Raw genomic sequence first — 24622 nt, 5'->3', positions numbered from 1 at the left:
GTCATCAGATTGAGTCATGTTCGTTGGATGTGGTACCACACCTTCCTTTTACAGCTGTACATGCATCTGTGGATACTTGTTGGGAGATTCTAGCGGGCATAGCATCCTGGCATATCTAGAGAGCCAGATGTACAGAGGCTTTGGAGGGTACTCAGGTTCATCCCTCGCACACTTTGGCTAGTATCTGGACAGACATCTAGACAGACACCATACATACTTTGATGGCCGTATGGATGAGTATGCAGGGAGACTCCCGTGCAGCCTCAGCTAGGAGGGCTTCTTTCTTTAGGAAATGGAAAGATTCTCCTTTCTTCTCTAAGACTCCTACAGGGTTGAGGTGGCACTTTCAGCCTCAGCCTTGGTTGTTGTCCACCTCACTTTGAGGGGGTTTTATTTATCCTCATGATTTCATGATGTATTCCGCTTTGAGCTTGCTCTCGCGGGTTTTTTCTCTTACTTAATAGAAGTCTCTTTCTTGAATAAAAAATTAAAAATGCATGGCTCTATGGAGGAGTCCCCACAAAGTTTTGGAGTGGGACCCCGGAGAGTGAGACTGGATTGATGCAAAGCATCGAGGGAAGAGCCTTCCCTTCTTTCATTACACAGTTAGTAATGCCAGGAGATTTCAGCTCAACTATAGAGGCTAGAGGTCCTCTAGAGCTGTCCTCATTGGGAGAGTTTTCGGATTTCTGTTGATTTGCAAAATGTTTTTTGGAAAAGATTTTGGAAATCACTCCAGAATAGGAACTTCACTCTTTTCTTTTGGCTTTCTATTCTCGCAGGGTTGAAATTTATGGAAATGCAGGTTTGGGTCTGACTCTATTTGTCCTCGATGCCTTTCTGCTATGAAGTATATTTAACATTACCTATGGGATTGCAGACCGGCGAAGATTTTCTAGAAGGGGATTGCTAGGATTTTTAACATCATTTTCTTTCTGACTTGGGGCTTGTGGCCTGGCTCCCTCTTTCGGAGCCTCAACTCTTATATGAGAGACATGACTCTTATTGGGCTCTTCCGATTCGCCAAGACTTAGTAGAGTCTTGCTCTTTGGATGATGTTCCATTTTTTCCCTTCAGGCCCATGCATGCCTCCGTGGATACTTGTTGGGAGATTCTGGTGAGTATTTTAGCATGACAATTTGGAGAGTTAGATGCACAGAGGCCTTGGATGGATCCCAAGTCCATCCTTCTCTCACTTTGGCCGGAGTATTTGGACAGATATGGTACACACGTCAATGGCCATTTAGGTGAGCATGTAGGGCTCCTCCCCGGCGACAGATTTGGCCAGTAAGGCTATTTTCCTAAGGGAATGGAGCGGCTCCCTTTTTTGCGGAAACCATAGCAGGGTTGAGGTGGCACTTTCAGCCTCAACCTTACATTTTTGCTAGTTTGCTATGAGGAGCTTTTTATTGGCCTCTTGAGGCTGTTTTTTCTCATGCCTTGACCTTGCCCATGTGGGTTTTGTTCATACTTAATAGAAGTCTTTTTCATGGAAACAAAAAATGGAGGTTAAGATTGTTTTTTGAATGGGAATCTCAAAGAGGTGGTCTATATGGAGCAACTGCAAGGATTTGTGGTCAATAGACAAGAGCACAAGCTGTACAGGCTTAAGAAAGCACTTTATGGGCTCAGGCAAGCACCACATGCAGGTCACAAGTTCTGGAAGGTCTCCAACCTCTACTATTGAGCTGGAATCTCCTGGCATTACTGACCGTGTAGCGAAAGAAGGGGATGCTCTTCTCTCGATGCCCTACCTCAATCCAATCCCACTCTCCAAGGTCCCACTGCAAATACCAAATGGGAACTCCCCCGTAGAGCCAAAGTCTCCAAGATCCGATGGAGAGAAGCTGGGGGTCTGGGTCAAGGAACCACTCTGAATCTAATCCCTGCACCAAAAGACCTACAACTCTGATAGGCTGAAAGGCAGACTCAAGCAAGATGTCCTCTGTGGACCTGAACAATCTACCACCATCATGCACACCCAAAACCAAGGCATCCTCATGTGCATCTTGAAAGGCCAAGACCTGAAGAGGAACACCCCCCCTCGTAAAAACACCTGCCCAAGTGGAGCAAGTGAGTGGCATATTATCTGTTGGAAGGGCTGCCTCAATCTGCAAGATCCTCCCTGCACTCCCTCTGAGATGTCCTGTCACAACTGAGATTTGGTCTCCTCTGGAAACCAGCGGAAAGCTTTCCATGACCCCAATCATGAGGCAGGTCCCCTCTCCCATCTGGACCACTGCATGTAAAGTGAAGCACCAAGTGGTCTGCCAAGATCATATAATATACTGTCATTCCACATGACCGGTTGCCTATCAATTTCTTCACGAGAGGAAGGAGGGATCCTCCAAAGAGTGCTCCTGAAGCTGGCCCATGCTTTCAAGATGGCAACCATGAGAGGGGACGAAGGAGACCTGAGGTGTGCTGCAGTGAAGATCCATCTAATGCTGCCATCCAGTCTCCTCCTGAAGAAGGTGTGCATGTCTGTATGCTGCTAATAAAAAATGCCTTCCACGGCTCCTGCCCTGGCATAAGTTCCCGCACCACCATCTTGCAGAGTAAAGCTCGGCACTGTAAATCTACATCAATAATATGGAGACCCCCTTCCTGTGTGGGGAGGATGAGGGTCTCCCAACCCACCCTGGCTAGAGCATTTGCTGTGCCATCAAGCCCACTCCAAAGAAAATTTCTGATTGGTCTCCTAAGCTAAATGATGCAATCCCTAGAACGGCACCAGCAAGAACAAACAAACCAGGCCGTGGCCAAGAGGACCTGGTTGACCACCACAACTCTAGAGGCAAGGTCCAGCTTGGCTGAGCTCCAAAGAAGGAGCTTCCTCCTGATGCTCTCCAACATGGGAGCAAACTATTGCGTGGAGGAAATATCTAAGCCGACCTTGTCAATCACTGATCCAAAAGCCATTGGATTTATGCCAGTTTATCTGCGCCCCCACCGCTAAGCAAAATAAATCCAATGTTGTCCTGAAAGAAGTGAGCATTTGTGGTGTGGCATCCAAGCAAACTGCCGTGTCATCTGCCAACTCACTGTCAAGTAGCTCCTCTTCCCGCTTGATGGGTAGTCTTAGCCCAAAGATGTCAGCTTGAGATCTAATATAGATACTCATAGCTTCAACCACGAACAAAAAAAGAAAAGGAGCAAGGGGGCATTTCTAATGGACTGATCTGGAAATCTGAAAGCTCTCACCCCTTACCCCACCAATAAGTACCTGGCTGTGTGGGCTGATCTATACAAAGAGGAAACACCTCTAATCCAAGCATCTGTAAAGCCAAAACGTAGAAGGGTGCCCTCACAAAACCCAATCTACTCTGTCATAAGATTTCTCAAAATCCAAGAGTAGAATGGCTAGATTCTGGCCGCTCTGCATGGCCCACTCTGAAGCTTCCCAGGAGGAGAAAATGTTATAAAAAATTCTTCTGCCATGCACAAATCCCATCTGAGTGTCATGAATAAGATCTGGAGAAGGGGCTGCAATCGGAGGCTGATTGCTTTGGCCAGAATCTTGTAACAAGCCCCCAAAAGTGTGATAGGCCTCCACTGGGACACTAAATTTCTGCAACCTTCTTTCGGTATAAGGTGGATGAGACCCTCTGTAAAAGTGACCCAGGCATCTCGCCAGAGTCCCAAATGCCTTGCAAGGCTGATGTAATGTAGTCTCCAATCATATCCCAAAATGCAATGAAGAAAGAAGGGGTGAGGGCATCCGAACCTAGGCACTTGCCCTTCTGCAGGGCTGAAAGTGCAGTCCTGAACTCTGTGTTGGTGAAAGGTGCATCAAGCAAAACATGCATATCTGGTTTCACCAACATAGGGATGCTCTGCCAAATAACCTATCTAGCATCCTCTCTATCCTGTGATTTAGGATCTGTAGTAAGAAGGGCGGCATAAAAATCTGAAGCTATGTGCATGACGTCATCTGGATCTGTCTATAAAACCCCTTGTGAGTCAATAAGCTGGGATACACTCTCTCTACTATGTCTAGGGCCAAGAGTAAAGAAAAAGTGTTTATTGACTCTGCCACCCATCTGAATCCAAAAGGACTCCTGTGCATGAAAGGCATACTCTGCTCTCTGATTAAGCAATGTCGGCTGATGAGCCCTTGCTGCAGCAAGGCGCTCCTGAATCCAAGCATCTGAAGGCCGTTTCTACTCTTCCCTCTGCAAAGCTGCCAACTGCTAGTGAACACCAATCTCACGTCTGAGAATATCTCGTCTCTTGGTACAAGAATGCAGGTGCCTTTTGGAATCCTCTCTCACAAGATTCTATCTCAAGGGATTCACAGAATATATAAAATGATACTTGCTAGGCCCTCAATAGTTTGAAAACATGGGGCTTGAATCAGCAATCCCAGAAATCAAAGCAGACAATTGGCAAGTTTAATGAAGTTACCTCGATTGAAAATCCATTTTACAATGGGTATTGTAACATTCTCTTAGTTCTATGAGGAAGTTTTAATGCGGAGTGGGTAAAAGCGACAACCAATCAATCACTATTCATGGTGGTGATTAACGGTTTAAATTGGAGCTATGTTACGAAGAAGGCAAGAGAGAGCCCATCACCTAGAATGTCCAGAACTGTCTCCAACAAGCCTCCTCTCTGCTTTTGGGGATTGAACATCGATACATTGATGAAGTTCGATTCTCCCCCCATCCATATCCATCCATTTGGGACGTACCATCAAACTGGCCCGTCTATTCCTTGAAAGCACCAAGGAAATTCATTGAAGGGGGTCTTTTTACTCCATAAGTGGCATCTTCATCGCATGTGCGCTCGGTTACAAATCAAGGGATCACAATGAGCGGCATCTCATAGGATCTTGGATCAAGTGTTGATGGAGTACATAGAGCTAGTCTTGAATATTGAAAATTTAGGAGGCAAGGTGTGACAAGGTGGTGCCTAGAAGCTGAAAGAGCTCATTGTCACCAATATTTTTTGGAGGGGCCTGATTGTCTTCATCAGCCACTACGTTTGGGACGATAGAGTACACTTATGTAAGCTTGAAATCTATTCATGCTGCATTCATAGTAGAGATGCTAGGCCTGATAATCAAACTTCGCACTCTGATTACGACAACATACTGCATGAATTGGATTCGATTTGGATTAAAAAGGCTAAGAATATTAAAATGAATTGGACCTTGGCAGCCATTCACAGATACTTGTTGACCGTGGACCCTGTTTTTTTTTTTCCATTAAAAAGACTTCTATTAAGTATGAACAAAACCCACGAGAGCAAAAACTCAAGGCGGCAATACATCATGCGGTGTATTAGAAAAAACCCCTCAAAAGAAGGTAGAAAACAACCAAGGTTGAGGTTGAAAATGCCATCTCAACCCTGTGGTAGTCTTAGAGAAGAAAGGAGGGCTCCCTATTCTCAGAGAAGAAAGGGGAACCCAGAACCGTCTTCGACCTTGAACAATCGAAAACGTTTCTCCTAGTTAATTGGTATCAAGACTACAACCGAACTCCTTGAATACTTAGTAGAAGGAAGGTGCCTAGGCCAAGGAGCTGCACCAGGGTGAACAGGATCTTTCAGAGCAACCTGCAAAAGGAGGAGGATTGGGCGGGGTGACATGGATCATCGCCTTTTTTTATTATTTAAAGAATAGGACTTCTCTAAAGGATGAAAAAACCCCGCGAGAGCAAGCTCAAGGCGGAATGCAATGCATGAAAAACACTACTCATAAAGAGGTAGAAAACAACCAAGGTTGAGGTTGAAAATGCCATCTCAACCCTATACTAGTCTCAAAGAAGAAGGGGGAGCCACCCAATTCTTTGAAAACATAGCCCTCTTGCCGGAGAGGACCCCTGCACGGTTGGCCAAATGGCCATCAATGTAAACATAGTGTCCGTCCATACACTCGCCAAAGTATAAGAGGTGGACCTGGGATCCATCGAATGCCTCTGTGCATTTGGCTCTCCAAATATGCCATGCTGCAATACTCACCAATATCTCCCAAGAAGAATCCACAGCTCTGAAGTGTGAGGTAGGAACATCAACTAGAGAGCATGCCTCAACAAAGTGGCATCGAATCAATAAAGCCCAAGAAGAGTCATGTCTCTCAAAGAAGACCTACAGCCGAGAGAGAGAGAGAGAGAGAGAGAACCAAGCAATTAAATTCCAACTCATGATCCACAATGGAAAGGCAGCTAGGACCAGTAGGGTCAGACCAGAAACTGGATCTCCACGATTCATAGCAATCTCGCCATGAATAGAAATCCAATAGAATAGTCCATAGTCTCCTCCATCTGCATGTCAACTGAAATCTCAAATCTCTCCCAATAGGGTGCTCTGGAGGGGCTCCAACCCCTCTACAACTCAGCTGAAATCTCATGGCATTACTATAATCTCCAAGCCCCCAGGGTAACAAGACTAGGTGAGGTCTATGTATCACTCTGAGTCTAAACCATGCTCCGTCAACCAACAATCCTGACAAGCTGAATGCAATCTCTAATAAAACATCATCGGTCAATCTAGACAACTTGCCTCTTGCAAGAACATCAAAGAACAGGGCATCCTCATCTGCACCACAAAAAGAAATAACCTGTAGAGAAACGCCTACTACCATGAAAGCACCCATCCAAGTAAAACACGAAATAGGCATATCATCTGTATTCAACCAATCCATTCATCAAATTGTTGTATTCTACCTGCACTCCCTCTGAGATTGCCTACTAACTGAGCCTTACGGTCCTCTTGAATATTTTTGAAAGCTTTCTAGGATCCGATAGTGGAGGCAGGTCCCCTCTCCCACTTGGACCAATGCATATAGTGAGAGGCACCAAGTGGTCTGCCATGATCATCAAGTATTCTCTTGTTCCACATGACAGGCTACTTATCTATCCCTTCACTAGAGGAAGGGGGAACTCTCTAAAGGATACTCCTAAAACTAGCCCAAGCCTTCAAGACAGCAACCATAAAATCTTGCGTCCAGGGTTGTGGTGGTCAACCAGGTCTTGTTGGCCACGGCTTTGTTTGTATGTTCTTGCTGATGCCATTCCACTGAGTGTATCACTCAGCTCAAGAGACCCGTAAGGAACTTTTGATGGAGTGGACTTGTTATGATCTAGCCGAGATAGCATGACCTCGGAAAGATCGGTGCGCGTTTTCCCTTAGAGGACCGACTTTTGAAATATTTCATGTGCGTAAATTAAATGGTTAAGGGAAGTAACTGCCAAGGTCCTAGGTGAGGGTGTATTGGCATCGACTAGGTGGTTCTAAGTGCTCAAGCCTAGGAGCACCTAAATGTGTAAGAATGCCAAGGGGCAAATGTTTTAATTGTGCCCCAAGAGAGGGGTAAATGGTGTACCAAGCTAAAGGTCTAAAATGATGACATGTGGCAGGAGGGAACCATCTAGGGATTTGTGGGCTTGTGGATAGGCATGAAGAGAATGAATTACGTATCTTGTGTGCATGTAATCCATGAGAGAGGCTGGGAGGAACATCGAATGCCATCGCCTGTGATTGCCCGTGATTCGAAGGAAAGAAGGCAGAGATTAGTATGTAATGTGCCTATCTTCATTCTTGAAGTTGGTTCGACTATTTTATTGAAGATCTGAATACCAGGGATAGGAGTATCCTCTCAAGACTTCGTGGAGCTTCCAGGGGGCATTTTTTTTTCCCTTCTATACAAATTTTCAGTTTTTAGTTTGCAGTCTATTATTCCTGTACAGCAAAGGGGAATTTGAAGTGTGATATACTTTTGGAGTTTTGGCGTACGAAAAAAAATATTTAAAAATAAATAAATCTATTTTCCCTTTTGAAAGAATGGAGGCAGAGGGACAAGATTCCAGGGTAAATCCTGGTGAATCTAGAGCGCGATCTACGGAACAAGTGTCCCACCACATAGCACCTACTCTGCTGGGTAGGATTTCTGTACTAGAAGATGCCTTACAATAGATCATGGACCAGCAGCTTCAAGTGAACGCTGGTCAAAATGAACTTAAAGGGATGGTGCAAGCCTTGTCGGCTAGACCATCTAGAAATGAAAAGGGCAAAGCTCCAGCAGAGCCAGAGCCCCAGTATACACTCGTCGGAACGTGCGAAGGTCAAGGTACCTAATATTGCCAATTATAGACCGGAAAAGTACGTTGGTCGGATGACCGAGCGTAGTTCTGATGTGATCGAGGTTTGGTTACACAAGTGGGAAGAAGCCTTCGCCATTTGTGAAATCAGATCTGATCTAAAGAAAATCCGCGAGACCACTCACCTGTTTATCGAGGCAGCAGATAGGTGGTGGATAAAACAACAGAAAGATCAGGTTGCCCCTACCACCTGGCAAGGGTTTAAGGCTGAATTTAAGAAACACTTTCTTCCACCTGACGAAGAGTCTCAAGCTTGGGATGCATACAGAAGCCTTCGCCACAGGAATTTGTCAGTGGCAGAGTACACTGACAAGTTCAGGGAATGTGTTATGAAAATAACAGACCCTCTCCCTATGTCGGTTCAGTTAAAAGACTATATCTATGGACAGAACGACAGGATTAAAATGGAAGTTCGGGCTAAATATGTGACTACATTAGATGAATCTATTGTAGTAGCCCTGAACTATGAGGATGCCAGAGGCAGACCTAGTGGGTTTGTGCAAGCAGGGACTCAGCATGAGTACCCGAGAAAAGGGGGATTTCAGAGGAAATGGACTTCAAAGGCAAGTGTCTCGCAGCCAAGTGGCCAAACCGAGCAAGTGAAGCCGGTTGAGGGACAAGCAAAGACAAGTACCACCGTTGGGGTGAAAAGAAAAGTAGCTCCAATGGCAGCCTGGGCTTGGTCAAAGTCCTCGTTGACCCCTGAGCAAAAAGAAAAAGCTAGAAAAGAAGGATTGTGCAAGGATACAAAGAGAGTATCACATTTCAAGGGCAAAATTTCAATAACGCAAAACCTTCTTGAAGATCACATCCCACAATTACCTTGATCCACTTGAGAAGGGTCAGTTCCAGTATGAAAGAATGTCCTTTGGTCCCCGAAAGTATTTCTGAAATATCTGGATTGCAATATTGCACTTCTTGAAAATCAAAGGACCAAACACAAAAAAAATATGGAGGAAACTCTGGAAATCCCTCAGGAATAGAAAAATCACTCTCTTCTTTTGGCTTTCTATTCACGGAGGGATTGCGGTGAACTTGTGGAGGTCCAAGTTCGGGGCTAACTCTACATCATGTCAGTAAATACATGAGAGAAATAAAAGCTCAAAAAGAGCTAGCAAATAACTAGGGATGAGTGTGAAAATGCAAAGTCAAGCCCAGAATCAGAGAAGAAAGGAGAGCCCCTCCAAACTCTGAAGAAAGTGTTCCTCCTAGCAGAGGCTACTCTCGATGACCCGTCATGCTCGCCCAGATGGCCATCAAGGTATGTATAGTATCCGTCCAAACACTGGCCAATGTCTGAGAGGGATGAACCTGGGATCCATCCAATGCCTCGGTACATCTAGGTCTCCAAATATGCCAAGTTGCAATACTAGCCAGAATCTTCCATGATGTGTCTACCGAAGCATGTGCAGATCTGAAAGGAGTAAAAGCAACATCCTGTAGGGAACATGACTCTACTAAGTGTCGACAGATCAAAAAAGCCCCATCTGAATCATGCCCCTTGAAATAGACCCGAGGCCCCGTAAGATAAAGCCAAGCCACTGAACCCCAGGTCATGAAGAAGGCTGAAGTATGGAAAGTACATAATATCCTCGCAACACCCTTCCGGATCGCCCTCGCTTGTCTGTATCCCCAAAGACAATGCTGAACTATCTCAATTGCAGAATGGCAACGAGGACATGTACTTCCGCATTGAGCTTGCTTTGCGGTTTTCTTTCATACTTAATAGAAGTACTTTTTTGCAAAAGAAAAAAACACAAAAGAAATTTTGGGTATCCTAAGGACATACAGTTTTATTTTTGAAGAGACATCCTGATTTCCATACTCCGGTTAGAGGATGAGTGATATTACAAACTTTGAAGAGCTGGTGTGCCAATTTCACAACCTAGGTATTTAAAAGCATATGTTTTTCCCACGAATGAGAGAAGAAAGGCTCAGTTGGAAACACCTTTCTCTTCAAATATTGTATAATTTCACCATTGCTAAACTTCTTTTGAAAACATACGTCACATGACCCAGACATTTATTACTCACCATGTGGAAATTTATCATAATACATGTCATGGCATTCAAGCAACATATGTGGTATGCATACCAATAAAAGAAAAGCACATACTAACAAAGAAGAATACATAAATTATTGAAAAGCAAATAAGTATATCCAGGTAATAATGTGAGGCAGGAGACCTACACACTGCTTTTGTCTTGTGGACACCATACAGGATCCCAAACTTCCAGATCTATGAATTTCTCTAGTTTGCATTGACCATCTCCCTTAAAATTAGTTTCATAAGCTCAAGCAAAACAAGCTGCCAAACATACAAATATTGCAGAGCAGAAGCCTCATTGCAGATCTATGAATTTCTGTAATCAGTTTCATAAGTTCAAGCAAAACAAGCTGCTAAACATCCAAATATTGCAGATAGAAGCCTCGTTATGAACCCCCCAAAAAAAGCAGGTTAATCGAATAAAATTATGCAAAAACTAACATGTGCCCTTACAGGTTGCTGCTGTGAGGTTATCGATGATTGTGCGAGCTCAATCTCTATTTACCCATGATTAATCAAACTGCTACTATTTAAAATTCCATCCATCTAATTCTTTGATCCCAGATTTTGATACCTCAATAGGTTTTGTATCCGTGGATGTGACAGAAAAGCGACCTTTCCTCTGGACTGAACACTTTTCTTCAGAGCTTTGTTTACTGGCTGCAGAAGCATCTATTCCCATCACAATGGAGCACAATATTCTGAACATTTACTGCAAATAGATTTTTCAAAAAAGTCCCATACCAAAAACAGGAAATGGTAATCCTATAGAGCTGCTTCTTGTAGACTGCTGATCTGATGTTGCTACATTACATGCTCCATTCACTGAAGGATCCTCGGAAATAAAGGAATAGGGAAGCTCCTCAAAAGTTTTCATAGCAGCATTGTAGGTTTTCTCTCTGTGCAAAAGTTTAAACACAATCAACACCCCTGTAGGTAAACTCATCGTAATAAATGTCCAAGAAGGGTTACAAGCATTACTCTATGTTGAACTTTTCTTTTCCAGCCTCCTGCATACCATCAAACAGCAGGGCCACTAAGGGGTAGGGGATCATAGCTAAATAAAACAACCACAAAGTCAATCTCAATTGTCCTTCTTATAAGATTTATTTTTTCCACAGAGAAGAAAATTCTATTAATAATCTCCCTAGTGGCATGGACACCAAGGAAAATACACCGCCCCAATGAAGGGCAAAAACAGAAGGATATCCCCCTGGCTGGCTGCTCTATGGAGAATTAGCTCGTACAAAGGGCTGAACATGTAGCCACTCTAGTGGTATATAATGCCATATTATAGCACCATCAGTGACATGAAGGGGCCTAGCTCCCACTTTGCATGATGTATTTCAGCCTTGAGCTTTGCTCTTGGGGTTTCTTTCATGCTTAATAGAAGTCTATCCCATCTACCTCTGAGAGTATGAATGATATCTAGCCAAGTGCTGGCCAATGTCTTCCAGGCTGATATAATTTGCTGCTGCATGGCCTGCTTCTCCTAGCTGTACCAAGTGTCCACACCATCTCCATGAAGCCTAGAGTATGGATGAAGGCCAACCTGCCCTACCAATCTGAAGAACAAACTACCCTGAATGTACTCATACCCACAACTACGAAACCACTCTCCCACTATATCCAAGAAAAAGCTCCTCATGAGAGGTTGTGGGTCTCTTCCCAATGGACTGTCCGATTGCCGACCTGATAAGGTCGTTGAAAAGGATGGGCTGACGCCTCCACTCTTCAAACGACGTGGGATGTCTCTAATAAAGTGTTTCTCGCACTGCATCCCAAGCCCTTGCTACAAATCTCACCTCTGAGCTCCTACCCAATCGAGTAGCCCTCATCCTACAGAAAATCAACCTAGAACTAGGTTCCTGTCAAAAATTCATACTTTTCCCCAAGAAATAAAGAGAGGTCTTTTATATTGACTACAGTAAAAGAAAGTTTCAGTTAACTAGAACAAGTTTCATTTTCCTTTGCATTGCATTGGTTAAAGAGCATTGTGGGACTTGAAAGATCATAGTGGTAGGGAGAGAAGCAAGCTAACACTAGGAATGGAAAGGAAAGATAACAAGAATAATGGAAATGAAATGGAAAGAAAATGAAAGCAATGAACAAGTACTCACATGATACCAAAGAGCTTGATGTTGACTGATTTAATAGACAATGGACAAGTACAACACTATATAGTGTGCCACTAGACTCTAGAAAGTCACAATGTCTATGGCATATCTCCCAATATGACACGTGGCATGTCTAGGACTCACTAGACTATAAAACCACTCCTAGCCCACCTAGAACACTCATTTTAGACTCACTTTGGCTTCATATTCCAACACCCCCCCATGAAGGCAAGGTGAGAGACTATTGGAATGGAACCAAGAATAGAACATGACAATGACAGTCATCAAACTATGCACCCTATGTAACTCAGAGGCTAAAGTCTGAGCATGTTCGGAGGTTGATCCAAGCACTCTCATGCCTTGAGACTCAACATGCTCAGAGGCTCACGTTATAGCATGGCTACATGACCAGCTCATAGGTCTACCACCCTGGAACTCGGCCAGGCCTGATAACGAGACCTATCAAAGCCAAAACATATGGCTCACACAATACATCCCCCCTTGGCTTCATAACAGGATATGTCAGGAAGCCACACACCAAAATAGGAAAACCATTACATCTTTTTAGGAGGACTATCCAAGGCAGAGGACCTTTAGAATCAATGAAAACCAAACACTCAATACATATCATTTTAGGGGGACTACCCGGGGCAAAGGACTCCAAAATACATCAATGCATTGCAGAGTCTTGGATCATTGGGGATGATTTTAACATGGTTGAAATGCCCACAGACAAAAGAGGTGGTAGGGAAGGTGGTTTACATTCCCTAGAGAGAGCAGCTTGGGATGCCTTCCTTTTTCAGTACAGTGGCAAAGATGCTTAGCATGATGATGCTTTTCACACTAAGCCGCAATCAGTCATGTTTTCTTGGTCGAACAAGAGGTTGCAGATGCCTATCCATGCACGGATTGATAGATTTTATGTGGATGATTGGGCTCTGGACAACGGTAGGACAGTATGCATTACACATGGGGTGTCCACTTCAGATCACTTTCCAATTGTTCTGTATGTTTCAGATCCTCATGTGAGGAGTCGCTCCTGCCAGTATCAGGATTCCAAATGCATTCTACACAAAGGAGGGCCTCACAGAGGCAGTGTTGTAGACTTGGGTATCTCACATGCACGATGGGCTGCTTTCCCCGTCAGATATAGCGGCAGCCCTCTCAGATATTAGCGACATCTTAGCTGCAGCCCTCTCTGGTATTAGCGACTTTTATCTTTCAGTTGCTCGTATCAGGAGGGGTGAGATCCTCAGGCGTGAGATAGGTATCCGTTAGCAGTTGGTTGCCCTCCAGAGGGAGGAGCCTACAGCTGCTTGGATTCAGGAGCGCCTTGCTGCAGCAAGGACCCAGCAGCAGTCACTTTCAGATCAGAGAGCAGAGTATGCCTTTCATGCCAGAGAGTCATTTTGGACTCAGATGGGAGGTAGGGTCAACAAGCAGTTCTTCTCTACTCTTGGCCCCAGACATAATAGGGAGAGTGTCTCACAGCTTGTTGACTCAGGCGGAGTTCTTTAGACACTTCGGATGCCGTCTTGATGATTGCCACCGATTTCTATGCCTCCCTTCTTACAGCAGATGCTGACACTCACGCCACAGATGATGCTAGAGTGGTTATTTAGCGACACTTACCTGGGTTGGTGTCAGGGGATATGATTGTCTCACTTGATGCACCCTTCACCAACTTATAGTTCAGGACAGCTCTCTTTGCCCTTCACAAGGGCAAGTGTCTTGGTTCACATGGACTTACCCCTTATTTTTTATTACTTTTTGGGATCAGATTGGGGATCACATTACTTCAGCCTTGCAGGGTGTTTGGCACTCAGGTAAGATGTCAGACTCACTTACGGAGGGCCTCATTCATTTGATTCCGAAAGGGGGTTGTAGGAATTTAGTGTCTTAGTGCAGACCGATTACCTTAAGCTATCAGCCTTCGTCTACAGCCCTTTCTTCCAAATCTTATCCATGATACGCAGATGGGATTTGTGCATGGCACGAGCATCTTTGACAACATCTTCTCATTTTGGGAGACTTCGGATTGGGCAAAGCATAATGGCCACAGGCTGGCCATTCTACTCCTAGACTTTGAGAAAGCTTATGATAGGGTAGACTTGGGCCTTCTGGAGGGCACACTTACTCACTTTGGTTTCTTAGATGCATGGATCAAAGGGGTGTCATGGGTGTTTCTATCTGATATATGGGATGCCAGGTTGGGACGAGCATCTCTCCGGCACAGCAGTTTGCTCATGTGTTGGAGAGTATTAGGAGGAAACTCATCTTTTGGAGTTCTGACAGACTTGATCTTGCATCCAGAGTTGTGGTTGTGAAGGTATTATAGGCCATTGCCTGGTTCGTTTGCTCATGTTGGTATAGATCTAGAGGCTGTATCGCTTAGCTCATGAGACCTATTAAGAACTTCCTATGGAGCGGTTTAGATGGCACCTCCGATGTTGTAGCCAAGGTAGCTTGGGATGCCAAGTTGGGGCGGGCATCTCTCCCGCACAGCAGTTTGCTCATGTGTTGGAGAGTATCAGGAAGAAACTCATCTTTTGGAGTTCTGACAGACTTGATCTTGCATCTAGAGTTGTGGTTGTGAGGGTATTATAGGCCATTGCCTGGTTCGTTTGCTCATGTTGGTGCAGATCTAGAGGTTGTATTGCTTAGCTCATGAGACCTATTAGGAACTTCCTATGGAGCGGTTTAGATGGCACCTCAGATGTTGTAGCCAAGGTAGCTTGGGAGACCCTCATTCTCCCCATAGGAGGAGGAGGTCTCAATATTATTGACCCACACTTGAAGTGTATGGCCTTGCTCTCCAAGTTCGTAGTACGTGGATTGGTGCCTAGACAGGAGCCCTAGAAATATTTTTCCTCACGCAGTATTCATTCTTGTACTCCATCTCATGGGATGGACAGCATCAGATGGATCTTTACTTCAGCCCATCTCAAATCTCCCCCTTCTCACTTATGGAGGGCCTCATTCATTTGATTCCGAAAGGGGGTTACAATATTTAGTGTCTCAGTGGAGACCGATTACCTTGCTGGGTACCTTGTATAAAATCTTAGCTAAAGCTATCAGCCTTCATCTGCAGCCCTTAATGCCAGATCTTATTCGTGAATATAATGTTTTGCGCATGCAAATCATCGAGGTAGGTTAGCCATCTTTCCAAATGATTTCCATTCCAGAATGGAAATAGTATCATTGGGTTATCGTCATGGACTAGACCTATTGCCCGGATGATGCCTGGACGTACGACATCACCCAAGCATGTGGCTTCTTCCAACAGACAGGTTTTGTGCATGGTAGGAGCATCTTTGATAACACCTTCTCATTTTGGGAGGCCTCGGATTGGGCCATGCATAATGACCACAGGCTGGCCATTCTACTCTTGGATTTTGAGAGAGCTTATGACAGGGTAGATTGGGGCTTTCTAGAGGGCACACTTACTCGTTTTGGCTTCTCAGATACATGGATTAGAGGGGTGTCAGCCCTCTACAGATCAGCCCACAACCAGGTTCTTATTGGTGAAGTCAGAGGGGACAGGTTTCAGATTACCAGATCAGTCTGTCAGGGATGTCCTTAGCCCCCTTTTTATTCCTTTTTGTGGCTAAGGCCATGAGCTATTACATTAGAGCTCAAGTTGGGACTGTAGGGCTCAGGCTTCCTCTAAGGCAGGAGGATGAGCTCTTAGACAAAGAGTTGGCAGATGATACGGCTATTTTTTTGGATGCCACTCCACAGACATTAAATTCATTCAGGACGGCATTGGATTTATTTTGCATTGCGGCAAGTGCACACATAAATTGGAACAAATCCAATGGCTTTTGAATCAGTGATGAGGACACTCCATTCTAGGGGATTGACATAGGGTTCATTTGGGCTCAGAGGGGAGTCTCCGTCAGGTATCTAGGATGCCAGGTTGGGGTGGGCATCTCTCTGGCACAGCAGTTCGCTCCCGTGTTGGAGAGTATCAGGAGGAAACTCATCTTTTGGAGTTCAGCCAGACTTGACCTTGCATCTAGAGTCGTAGTTGTGAACCAGGTCTTATTGGCCACTGCCTGGTTTGTCTGCTCATGTTAGTATAGATCTAGAGGTTGTATTGCTCAGCTAATGAGACCTATCAGGAACTTCCTATGAAGTGGTTTAGATGGCACCTCAGATGTTGTAGCCAGGGTGGCTTGGGAGACCCTCATTCTCCCCACAGGAGAAGGTCTCAATATTATTGATCCGAACTTGCAGTGTATGGCCTTACTCTGCAAGTTTGTAGTACGTAGATTGATGCCGGGATAGGAGCCTTGGAAGGAACTTTTCTCACGTAGCATTCAGTCTTGTGCCCCTTCTCATGGGGGAGATTGATTGGACAGCAGCAAATGGATCTTTACTTCAGCCCATCTCAAATCTCCCCCTTCCCCTCTTATGGCTGCTATTCTGAAAGCTAGTGGTTGCTTGAGAAACACACTTCGCAGAGTTCCACCCAACTTTCGTGAAGAAATTCACAAATAGCCAGTCATGTGGAATGACTCGATTTTAGATGATCATGGCAGGCCACTTGGAGTGTCACATTACATGCAGTGGTCTAGATGGGAGAGGGGACCTGCCTCTACGGTAGGCACTTGGCAAGCCTTTATGAGACTTCCAAAGGATCAAAGACTTTTAGCAGTTGGCCACCTCAGAGGGAGTGCACTTAGGATAAAGCAAATACAGGCAGCCATTCCGCCAAAGTGGATTGATATAGATGACATGCCACTTACACAGTCCACTTGGTAGGGAGCATTTTCAGGGACGGGCTTTTCATTACAGATCATTGCATTGCAGGATGCACATGAGGATACCCTTGTCTTTGATGTTCAGTTAGGAGGCAGATTTGTCAGATCTTCTGATGATATTCTTTTCCCGCATTTTAGCTTGCTCTCGTGGTTTTCATTCATACCTAATGAAGTAATTTATGGGGGGAAAAAAGAGATGTTAGCGACTTTTATCACTCAGTTGCTCGGTTCAGGAGAGCTGAGATCCTTAGGCGAGAGATAGGTATCTGCCAACAGTTGGCTACTCTTGAGACGGAAGAGCAGAAGAGGCCTACAGATGCTTGGGTTCAAGAGCGCCTTGCTACAGCAAGGGCTCAGCAATAGTCATTGTTGGATCAAAGAGCAAAGTATGCCTTTCATGCCAGGGAGTCATTTTGGACCCAGACGGGAGGTAGGGTCAACAAGCAGTTCTCCTCTACTTGTGACCCCAAACATAGTAGGGACAATGTTTCATAGCTTGCTGACTCAGACGGAGTTTTACAAACACATCCAGATACCGTCTTGCAGGTAGCTACAAGTTTCTATGCCTCCCTTCTTACAGCAAATCCTGACACTCAAGCCAGAGATGATGCTAGAGTTATTATTTGGCAGCACTTACCTATGGTGGTGACTAGAGATATGATAGTCTCACTTGATGCACCATTCACCAACATAGAGTTCAAGACTGCTCTCTTAGCCCTTCACAAGGGCAAGTGCCCTGGTCCAGATGGCCTTACACCCTCTTTCTTTATTTAATTTTGGGATCAAATTGGGGAACACTAGACTAGAACTCACACTAGAACACACCAAACTGACTCATCTTGACTCCATTTCCTAATAGCCTTTATCAAGCACAAATCTTTGCTTACAACAACTTCTTTGCTCTAGGCCTTTGCAAATAGCTGCACCCACTTCAGGTCAGATTTCCTTATCAATGTCTTCTTCTTTACTTCAAATATGCAAGTACTTCTTTCTTTGGCATATCTTTTTCTTTTGGATTCTTAGTGTAAATTCCCTAAAAATTTTCATTTTGAAAAATCTTCCATGCTTGTCCGTCGTGCTGCTGCTGATCTGCCTCTCCTCATTGCTTGGTAGATGCCACTTCTGTTGATGAACACATGCAAGCTTCACTACTTGGAGATTGCATGTCCGTCATGCTGTTGCTGATGATGAAAATCTCCTTGCCTCTCCTCATTCGCTTGCTAGATGCCGCTTCTATTGATGAACACCTGCACGCTTCACAACTTGGAGATCTATATTGAAACTGCAATATTGACATCACTTCATCGGACCTTTGTTTGTTTGCCCCAAATTTAACATTTTCCCCCTAAAAATTTTCCGTCTGCTTCCTTGAATCTAGTTGCCAAAATGTTAGCTATGAATCATATGCTGCTTACATGTAGGTTGCATTCATTCTAATGTGCATTTAGAGTGTGTGCTCTTGTATTCTGCGAGGCAGTGTGCCTATTTCTAGATTTGCCTACAAAAGCATTCGCTTAGTGGAAGATGGACTCCGAGCTCTCATCATTCCTCATGTGGTGGCTCATTCATAGGCCAAGGATAGAGAGGGATGAATGTGAATTAATATGCTAGTGGACAATGCATTAACTGCTCAAAGGTAGCAAACTCTTGAAGAAAGGAGTGTTCCATTCATTGTATTAACTCTGTGGAAGGCAGTTACAAATAATATAAGCCAAACTCCACACCTCCACACCTTTTATAGACCCACACTCTCAACTTTTCATCTGCTAAGTACCAAGTGCCTATCTTTAACCATTCGTAGCAATGCCACAACTCACACAACTAGTCAACAATTCACACGCTCAAGAAGGTAGATTCTCCCAAGACTTTGGCTAAAATTTTTCCGAAATGTGTGACATGATTCCTTCAAGTATCTTCCATTCAGCGGCGCATTCCTTATAATTTGTCCCTTACGCCAAACGGTCAAGATGACTAGCACAATAGCAAAATGGGTCGGTTGTTCTGCATTCGCTTTTTGTTCTCTGCTTCATCGGACCCCTTCATTCTGTGATACTAAGCATCACTATTACAAGATGCAGCACATTTCAGAGGTTGAGCCACACAGCTCTGGGGCCAGAGGGTTGGGGTTCTAGGAAAGGCAATTGTACGATGGGAAATCTTCCCTACATTATAGCTGGAAATAATGACACCAATTGATGAAATAAGACAAGGAAAACAAAGCTGATCACTTGTCTCTTAAGTACAGATAGTCCATGACAAACAGGCCATCCTCCTTCAAGAAGATCATGCACATTGAAATCTGAAAACCAACATGTAGTATCTATACACCAAGTGCTTGAACTCGGCATCAAAATGTAAGCTACAAAAATGGATGAGAGACTTAACCTTTCAAGACTCATTCCATCAAGAGAAGCAGCACTTGTCTGATCTGATATCAAAGGGTCATTGCATGCTTTAAAATCCTCTTGCACTTTGGAATTCATTCCGGGTCTACCTTTCTCCTCCACTCTTCCATGGCATTTTTGGTCTTTCCTCTGGTCTTCTATATATTTTGTCTGTTTCACAATTTCATACCAACCTGGACTTTCCAATTCTAAATCTCCATCAAACACATCAAACCGGCCTCTGCAAAACAATCCTCTTCATTCTATATTTGATCAGATACATTTTTACAGAAAAACATAGTTTCATCAGTCTAAAACAGAAGTCATAAAATAAGAGGGAACAGCATGTTAACATTTTAAGAGGCCTAGAACATATGCGAGTTAGCTTACATTTGCTTTGGCTCCTTCTTCCCAGAAGTCCATTGTCCTGGCCTGTCAATAGGTAATAGGAAAGATGTGTCCCATTGGTCATGGCCTAACAATATGCAGAGATACTAAAGAATCTCAAGTCATCAACTTTACAGCAGATTTGAGTTCGATTGGTTTCAAGGTGTATTTTACCCAAGCTGCCGTCTATTCAAAGTGAGGGGCTGCAATCGATTAGCTTGTTGCCCCATACTGCTGCCCTGTGCAGGAAAGTTTAGATTTGTGCCATACATGAAAAAAAAAGTATTTGAAAAAAGGAAAAATTGAGCATGACCAGCCAAACATAAATGTTAAATACTTTTGATACGGATAATTGTCTACACAACTATAATACAAACGGCAAGTCCTCCTTTGTAAGAATGACTTGAGACCACAATGTAAAGGTAGTATTGGCACATACTGCTGAAGATTGGGAGGACATACTGATTGAGTCATCATAGTCCTTCCCAGATTTTGTCCTTGAAACCTGTTCATCTCTCATAGATGGGAGATCATCTTCCTTCTGAATCTATATGAATAGAAAAAATGTTCACCTTCATAAGCACAGATTTACAAAACTGTATATCGGTCCAGAGAAGAACCACTTTATCTTGCAACAGGTCACTGGGACCTGGCTAATGCTGGTTCCCCACCCTGTAACAGGATGCAAGAAAAAGAAATATCCAAGCACTGCAAGACATATAATTGCTTCAACAAGTAAATAATTCATCCAGCTCATGCAAACCATCCAGACAGAATACATTCAGCAAGCACTGGCATATATAAAAAATTTGAGGCAACCTATTTTACATGTTCTAAAAATATGCTAAAGAAGGAACCGTACCAAAGATGCCTGAGCCTTCAGGTCTTCAACATCAAAGTTCCAGCAGCTCACCCCCCGTTTATATTCATTCTGGAGAAAACAACCAAATCCTTTTAATCAATATTTTGAATCCTTCTTGGATGATTTTTTCAATTTGTAGACTTGACATTATGAGAACTTGAGCAACAAAAGCAGATAGGTCACTATGCCTGCTGTGAGACGCCATATGAGGAGGAGAAGGGACAGGACCATGTCGGCACAAACTTGTGCCCCATGGGAAGATCTAGGAGAAGATAAGCCTACCATGTGGGCACAACATGGCTGCCACATAGGTAGCACAAGGGGTAGATATCATGCAGCCACATGGGCTGTGTAGAGGTCTGCACACGTGGTACAGCACTATTGGCTGTGTGGGACTGATTGGAGGCGGCCCTATTGGCATAAATGAGCCCATGAATGGGGCTAGGAGAGAGCCCAGTAAAGGGGGGTAGTTGGGGTCTTTTATAGCCCACAACTTGCTGTCCAGCTACAGATGAGCTTGGTGACGGTCCAGACCTTGTCAACCAGATGAGTAAGAAGGCCATCAATAAGGCTGGTAGGCAGTCCTTGGGTCAGATACTTTTGGGGTTGGCCTTACAGCAGGGGAAGATCGGTAGTCCCTGGGTAAGATACTCTCATAGACACCTAAGATTGAGAAAGGACAAATGATGTGAACACCCCGTGAACACCTGATAGAATATTAATGTAGAGATATAATGGAAGATTCATTTTGCTTCTTTTTTTAATAAGAAAAAGACTTCTATTAATTATAAAAAAGCAACCAAGAGTGCTAGACTCAAGCTTACTGTCTAGTAGCTCCTCATCCTGCCTGATGGGGAGTTTCAGGCCAAAATGTCAGTCTGGGATCTGAGAAATTTGTTCACTGCCTCAGCCACAAACAAGTGAAGTAAAGGACCTGTGGGCATCCCTGCTGAACAGATCTAAAAATCTGACATCTGTCTCCTCAGGAAACTTTGAGAAGGACTTGATTAAGGGCATATTGTAAAGTGAGGAAACCCCTCTCTCCTCTCAAGAAGAGATTGCTAAGCTTCCTGTCACGTGGAATGACTTGGGACCCCTAGGTGTTTTTGGCTACATGCAGTGGAATAGTTGGGAGAGAGGCCCCACTTCCTCTGTGGGCTCTTGGAAGGCTTTCAAAAGATATATGAAAAAATGCAGATATCAAATGGTTATCCACCTTAAAGGATGCAGGAGTGCTCAGCACATTGATGCAGCATTATCTGTGTCTTTGTATGCCCCATATTACTGCCAAATACAGTAGAATATCTAGGAATAGAGGATGTGGCAGAAGATATGGAAGGCCTGTTATCATACGTGGTGCTGACTTTGGTGGAAGGATTAGTGCCAAAGTGGCACATTCCCATAATGTTCTCCATCAGATTGTATTTGGGCTCATACAATTCAGCCAGCTTGAGAGTCCTCGGCTTTTGTGCTGCAACACCTGAGGTAATGCTAGGATGCAGTCCATGTATGAATTCAAGCATTCTACTTCTGTCATCAATGCCACAGATGAATAAAGCTAATTTCCACAACTGCTGACATGATTCTTCATTGATCCCTGCTGGGTACACTCATACATCTCTAGATATATTGATCCCAGGCCAGAGGAGATGCAAAAGTCTGGAACATTTCGCTTTTAAATCTTCCCAAGTATCAATTACAATACGATGTTGCAGATGCCTCCATCATGTATGGTATCAAAATGAAGCATAACAAACCTTATTTTTCCTTGATCCCCTTTTGGATACAGTAAGAAATAGTCTTCCAATATGCTTATCCATTCTTCCAGCTCACTGGGTGAACTAGATTCCCCTTTGAATTTGAAAAGGATAAACTTATCTTTAACATCGTTACCGATGTAACCCCCGCCCCCCCTATCGTTACCTCCCTATCTGAGGTCTTACAGTCTAAACATACTGTCTAAACATACTGTTGGAATGTGAGCCCTCAGTGATAAAGTTAAAACGAGCAATCACATCGGCTTTTCTTTAAACATAGCATGCCAATGTGGTGTACGTGCTTTCTTTAGGTGGATTTTGGCGTGGCAATGTGACTTTTAGATTTTACTATTGTGGATGGTCTATTTCATCCTATAAGGATCAGATCGTTCCCTAGGCGAAATGGTCTACTCACACCATATATGTGCCTTGAAGATCTCATTAGAGAATCAAACCGCCAGTCTATTCACGATGAATGGTCCACGCACAGATATATTTATTCAAAAAGGATCTTTACTTTTTCTGCATGAGCTGGGCTGACCAACGAATCTGAGCATATCAATCTGACAAACCACGCACAATAATTTGACATGTTTCAATGAGAACAAGATTAACATCTGTTTTGCAACAAAAAGAAGATGGGGAGACCAACGACAACTTTATCTGATTGGTTTGGAAGCTGCCTTGGTGGCTGCCTCTTCACCGTTGTTCCAAAAAAGCCTCCTGCCAATAAGCAAGTATAAAGGGGTCCTATGTGGTTGTTAGGGAGTCGAGAGAGAGGGAGAGAGTTAATTTACAGAAACTAGAAGAAGCCTTTGCCAATCCAAACCAATCAGATAGAGTTGTCGTTTATCTCCCCATCTTCTTTTTGTTGCAAAACAGATGTTAATCTTGTTCTCATTGAAACATGTCAAATTATTGTGCGTGGTTTGTCAGATCAATATGCTCAGATTCGTTGGTCAGCCCAGCTCATGCAGAAAAAGTAAAGTTCCTTTTTGAATATATATATCTGTGCGTGGACCATTCATCGTGAATAGACTGGCGGTTTGATCCTCTAAGGAGATCTTCAAGGCACATATATGGTGAGTAGACCATTTTGTCTAGGGAACGATCTGATCCTTATAGGATGAAATACACCATCCACAATAGTAAAAGTCACATTGCCACGCCAAAATCCACCTAAAGAAAGCACGTACACCACGTTGGCATGCTATGTTTAAAGAAAAGCCGATGTGATTGCTCGTTTTAACTTTAGTAGCTGCCACTTCATATGTTATGCTCTAGCCGAGATAGCATGACCTCGGATAGATCGGTGGGCATTTTCTCTTAGATGGCCAACTTTTGTAATAATTAATGTGCGTAATTAAATGGTCAAGAGAAGTAACTGCCAAGGTCCAAGGTGAGGGCGTAATGGCATTGACTAGATAGTTCTAATAGGGCTACGGCCTAGGTGCATCTAATGTGTAAATTGCCAAGGGGCAATTGTTTTAAAAGGGAACTCCAAGAGAGGGGTGAAAAAGGATGCATCTAAGTAAGGGCCAAAAATGTGACATGTGGCCAGGAACTATCTAGGGAGTTTGGGGTCTCAGGGATAAGGATGAAAAAAATAACGAAGAAACGTACGTAATCAGACGAATCCTTGCTTGAGAGTTGGCTGGGAGGAAAAACCAGAAGCCATCGCCCGTGACAAATATCAATGATATTAGAGAACTATGGCATGAGTAGCAACGAGTTAGGCGAAGGTCGTTGACATTTGGTATCAGAGCACAGGGATCGACGGAAAAGAAGCGGCGTACGTTGATACCTATTTAATTTTGCGTTAATACGCAAAGCTCGCGAAACCTTGTCGTTCTCCGTTGATTATCTTCCCTTTCGGCTTTCGATGCCTTCGCAACGGAGCAGGTGGTCTGCGTCGCGTCGTTTCAATTCGCCTGCGCCGACGATGTAGATTCGAATCTTGACCATGTAGAAAGTCTGGAAGGACATTCCACTATTTGAGGCTTAACGCAGCGACTGGTAACGGGGCTGAATCGTGAGAATTACTAGATAGCAGAAACGACGACGAAGAGACCGACGGCTTATACAACGAATGTGGCTGCCCGTGAAGCGACGGCTTATACAGCGCAGTATTTTGGTATCGTCAATAGACGACTCGTCAGCGACGGTCTATACAACGAATGGTTGGCGTCGGTGGAGGGT

The 24622-nt window shown here is 44.0% G+C and overlaps 1 protein-coding gene across 2 annotated transcripts in view; it reads right to left on the bottom strand.

Annotated features, from left to right (window-relative positions):
* The window catches only part of LOC147893677 (serine/threonine-protein kinase BLUS1-like), a 154780-nt gene that overhangs the window by 78116 nt on the left and 52042 nt on the right, over window positions 1–24622 (bottom strand). For both annotated transcript variants that reach the window (XR_015542235.1, XM_087386068.1), the window contains exons 9-15: window positions 20667–20735; window positions 20244–20351; window positions 19979–20043; window positions 19808–19849; window positions 19419–19658; window positions 10895–11049; window positions 10725–10810 (exon numbers count right to left, since the gene is read on the bottom strand). Coding sequence is in view for 1 of the 2 variants with exons in the window: in XM_087386068.1 (XP_087242194.1) it covers window positions 10725–10810; window positions 10895–11049; window positions 19419–19658; window positions 19808–19849; window positions 19979–20043; window positions 20244–20351; window positions 20667–20735 (765 nt within the window). In the remaining variant the exon portion in view is untranslated. The remainder of the gene's footprint in view (window positions 1–10724; window positions 10811–10894; window positions 11050–19418; window positions 19659–19807; window positions 19850–19978; window positions 20044–20243; window positions 20352–20666; window positions 20736–24622) is intronic.

This window comes from Dipteris shenzhenensis, chromosome 15, assembly GCF_047967505.1.
Source record: "Dipteris shenzhenensis isolate YYH24624 ecotype China chromosome 15, Dip_SZ_1.0, whole genome shotgun sequence".
NCBI lineage: Eukaryota > Viridiplantae > Streptophyta > Polypodiopsida > Gleicheniales > Dipteridaceae > Dipteris > Dipteris shenzhenensis.
This window is presented reverse-complemented; position numbering and strand designations above follow the sequence as displayed.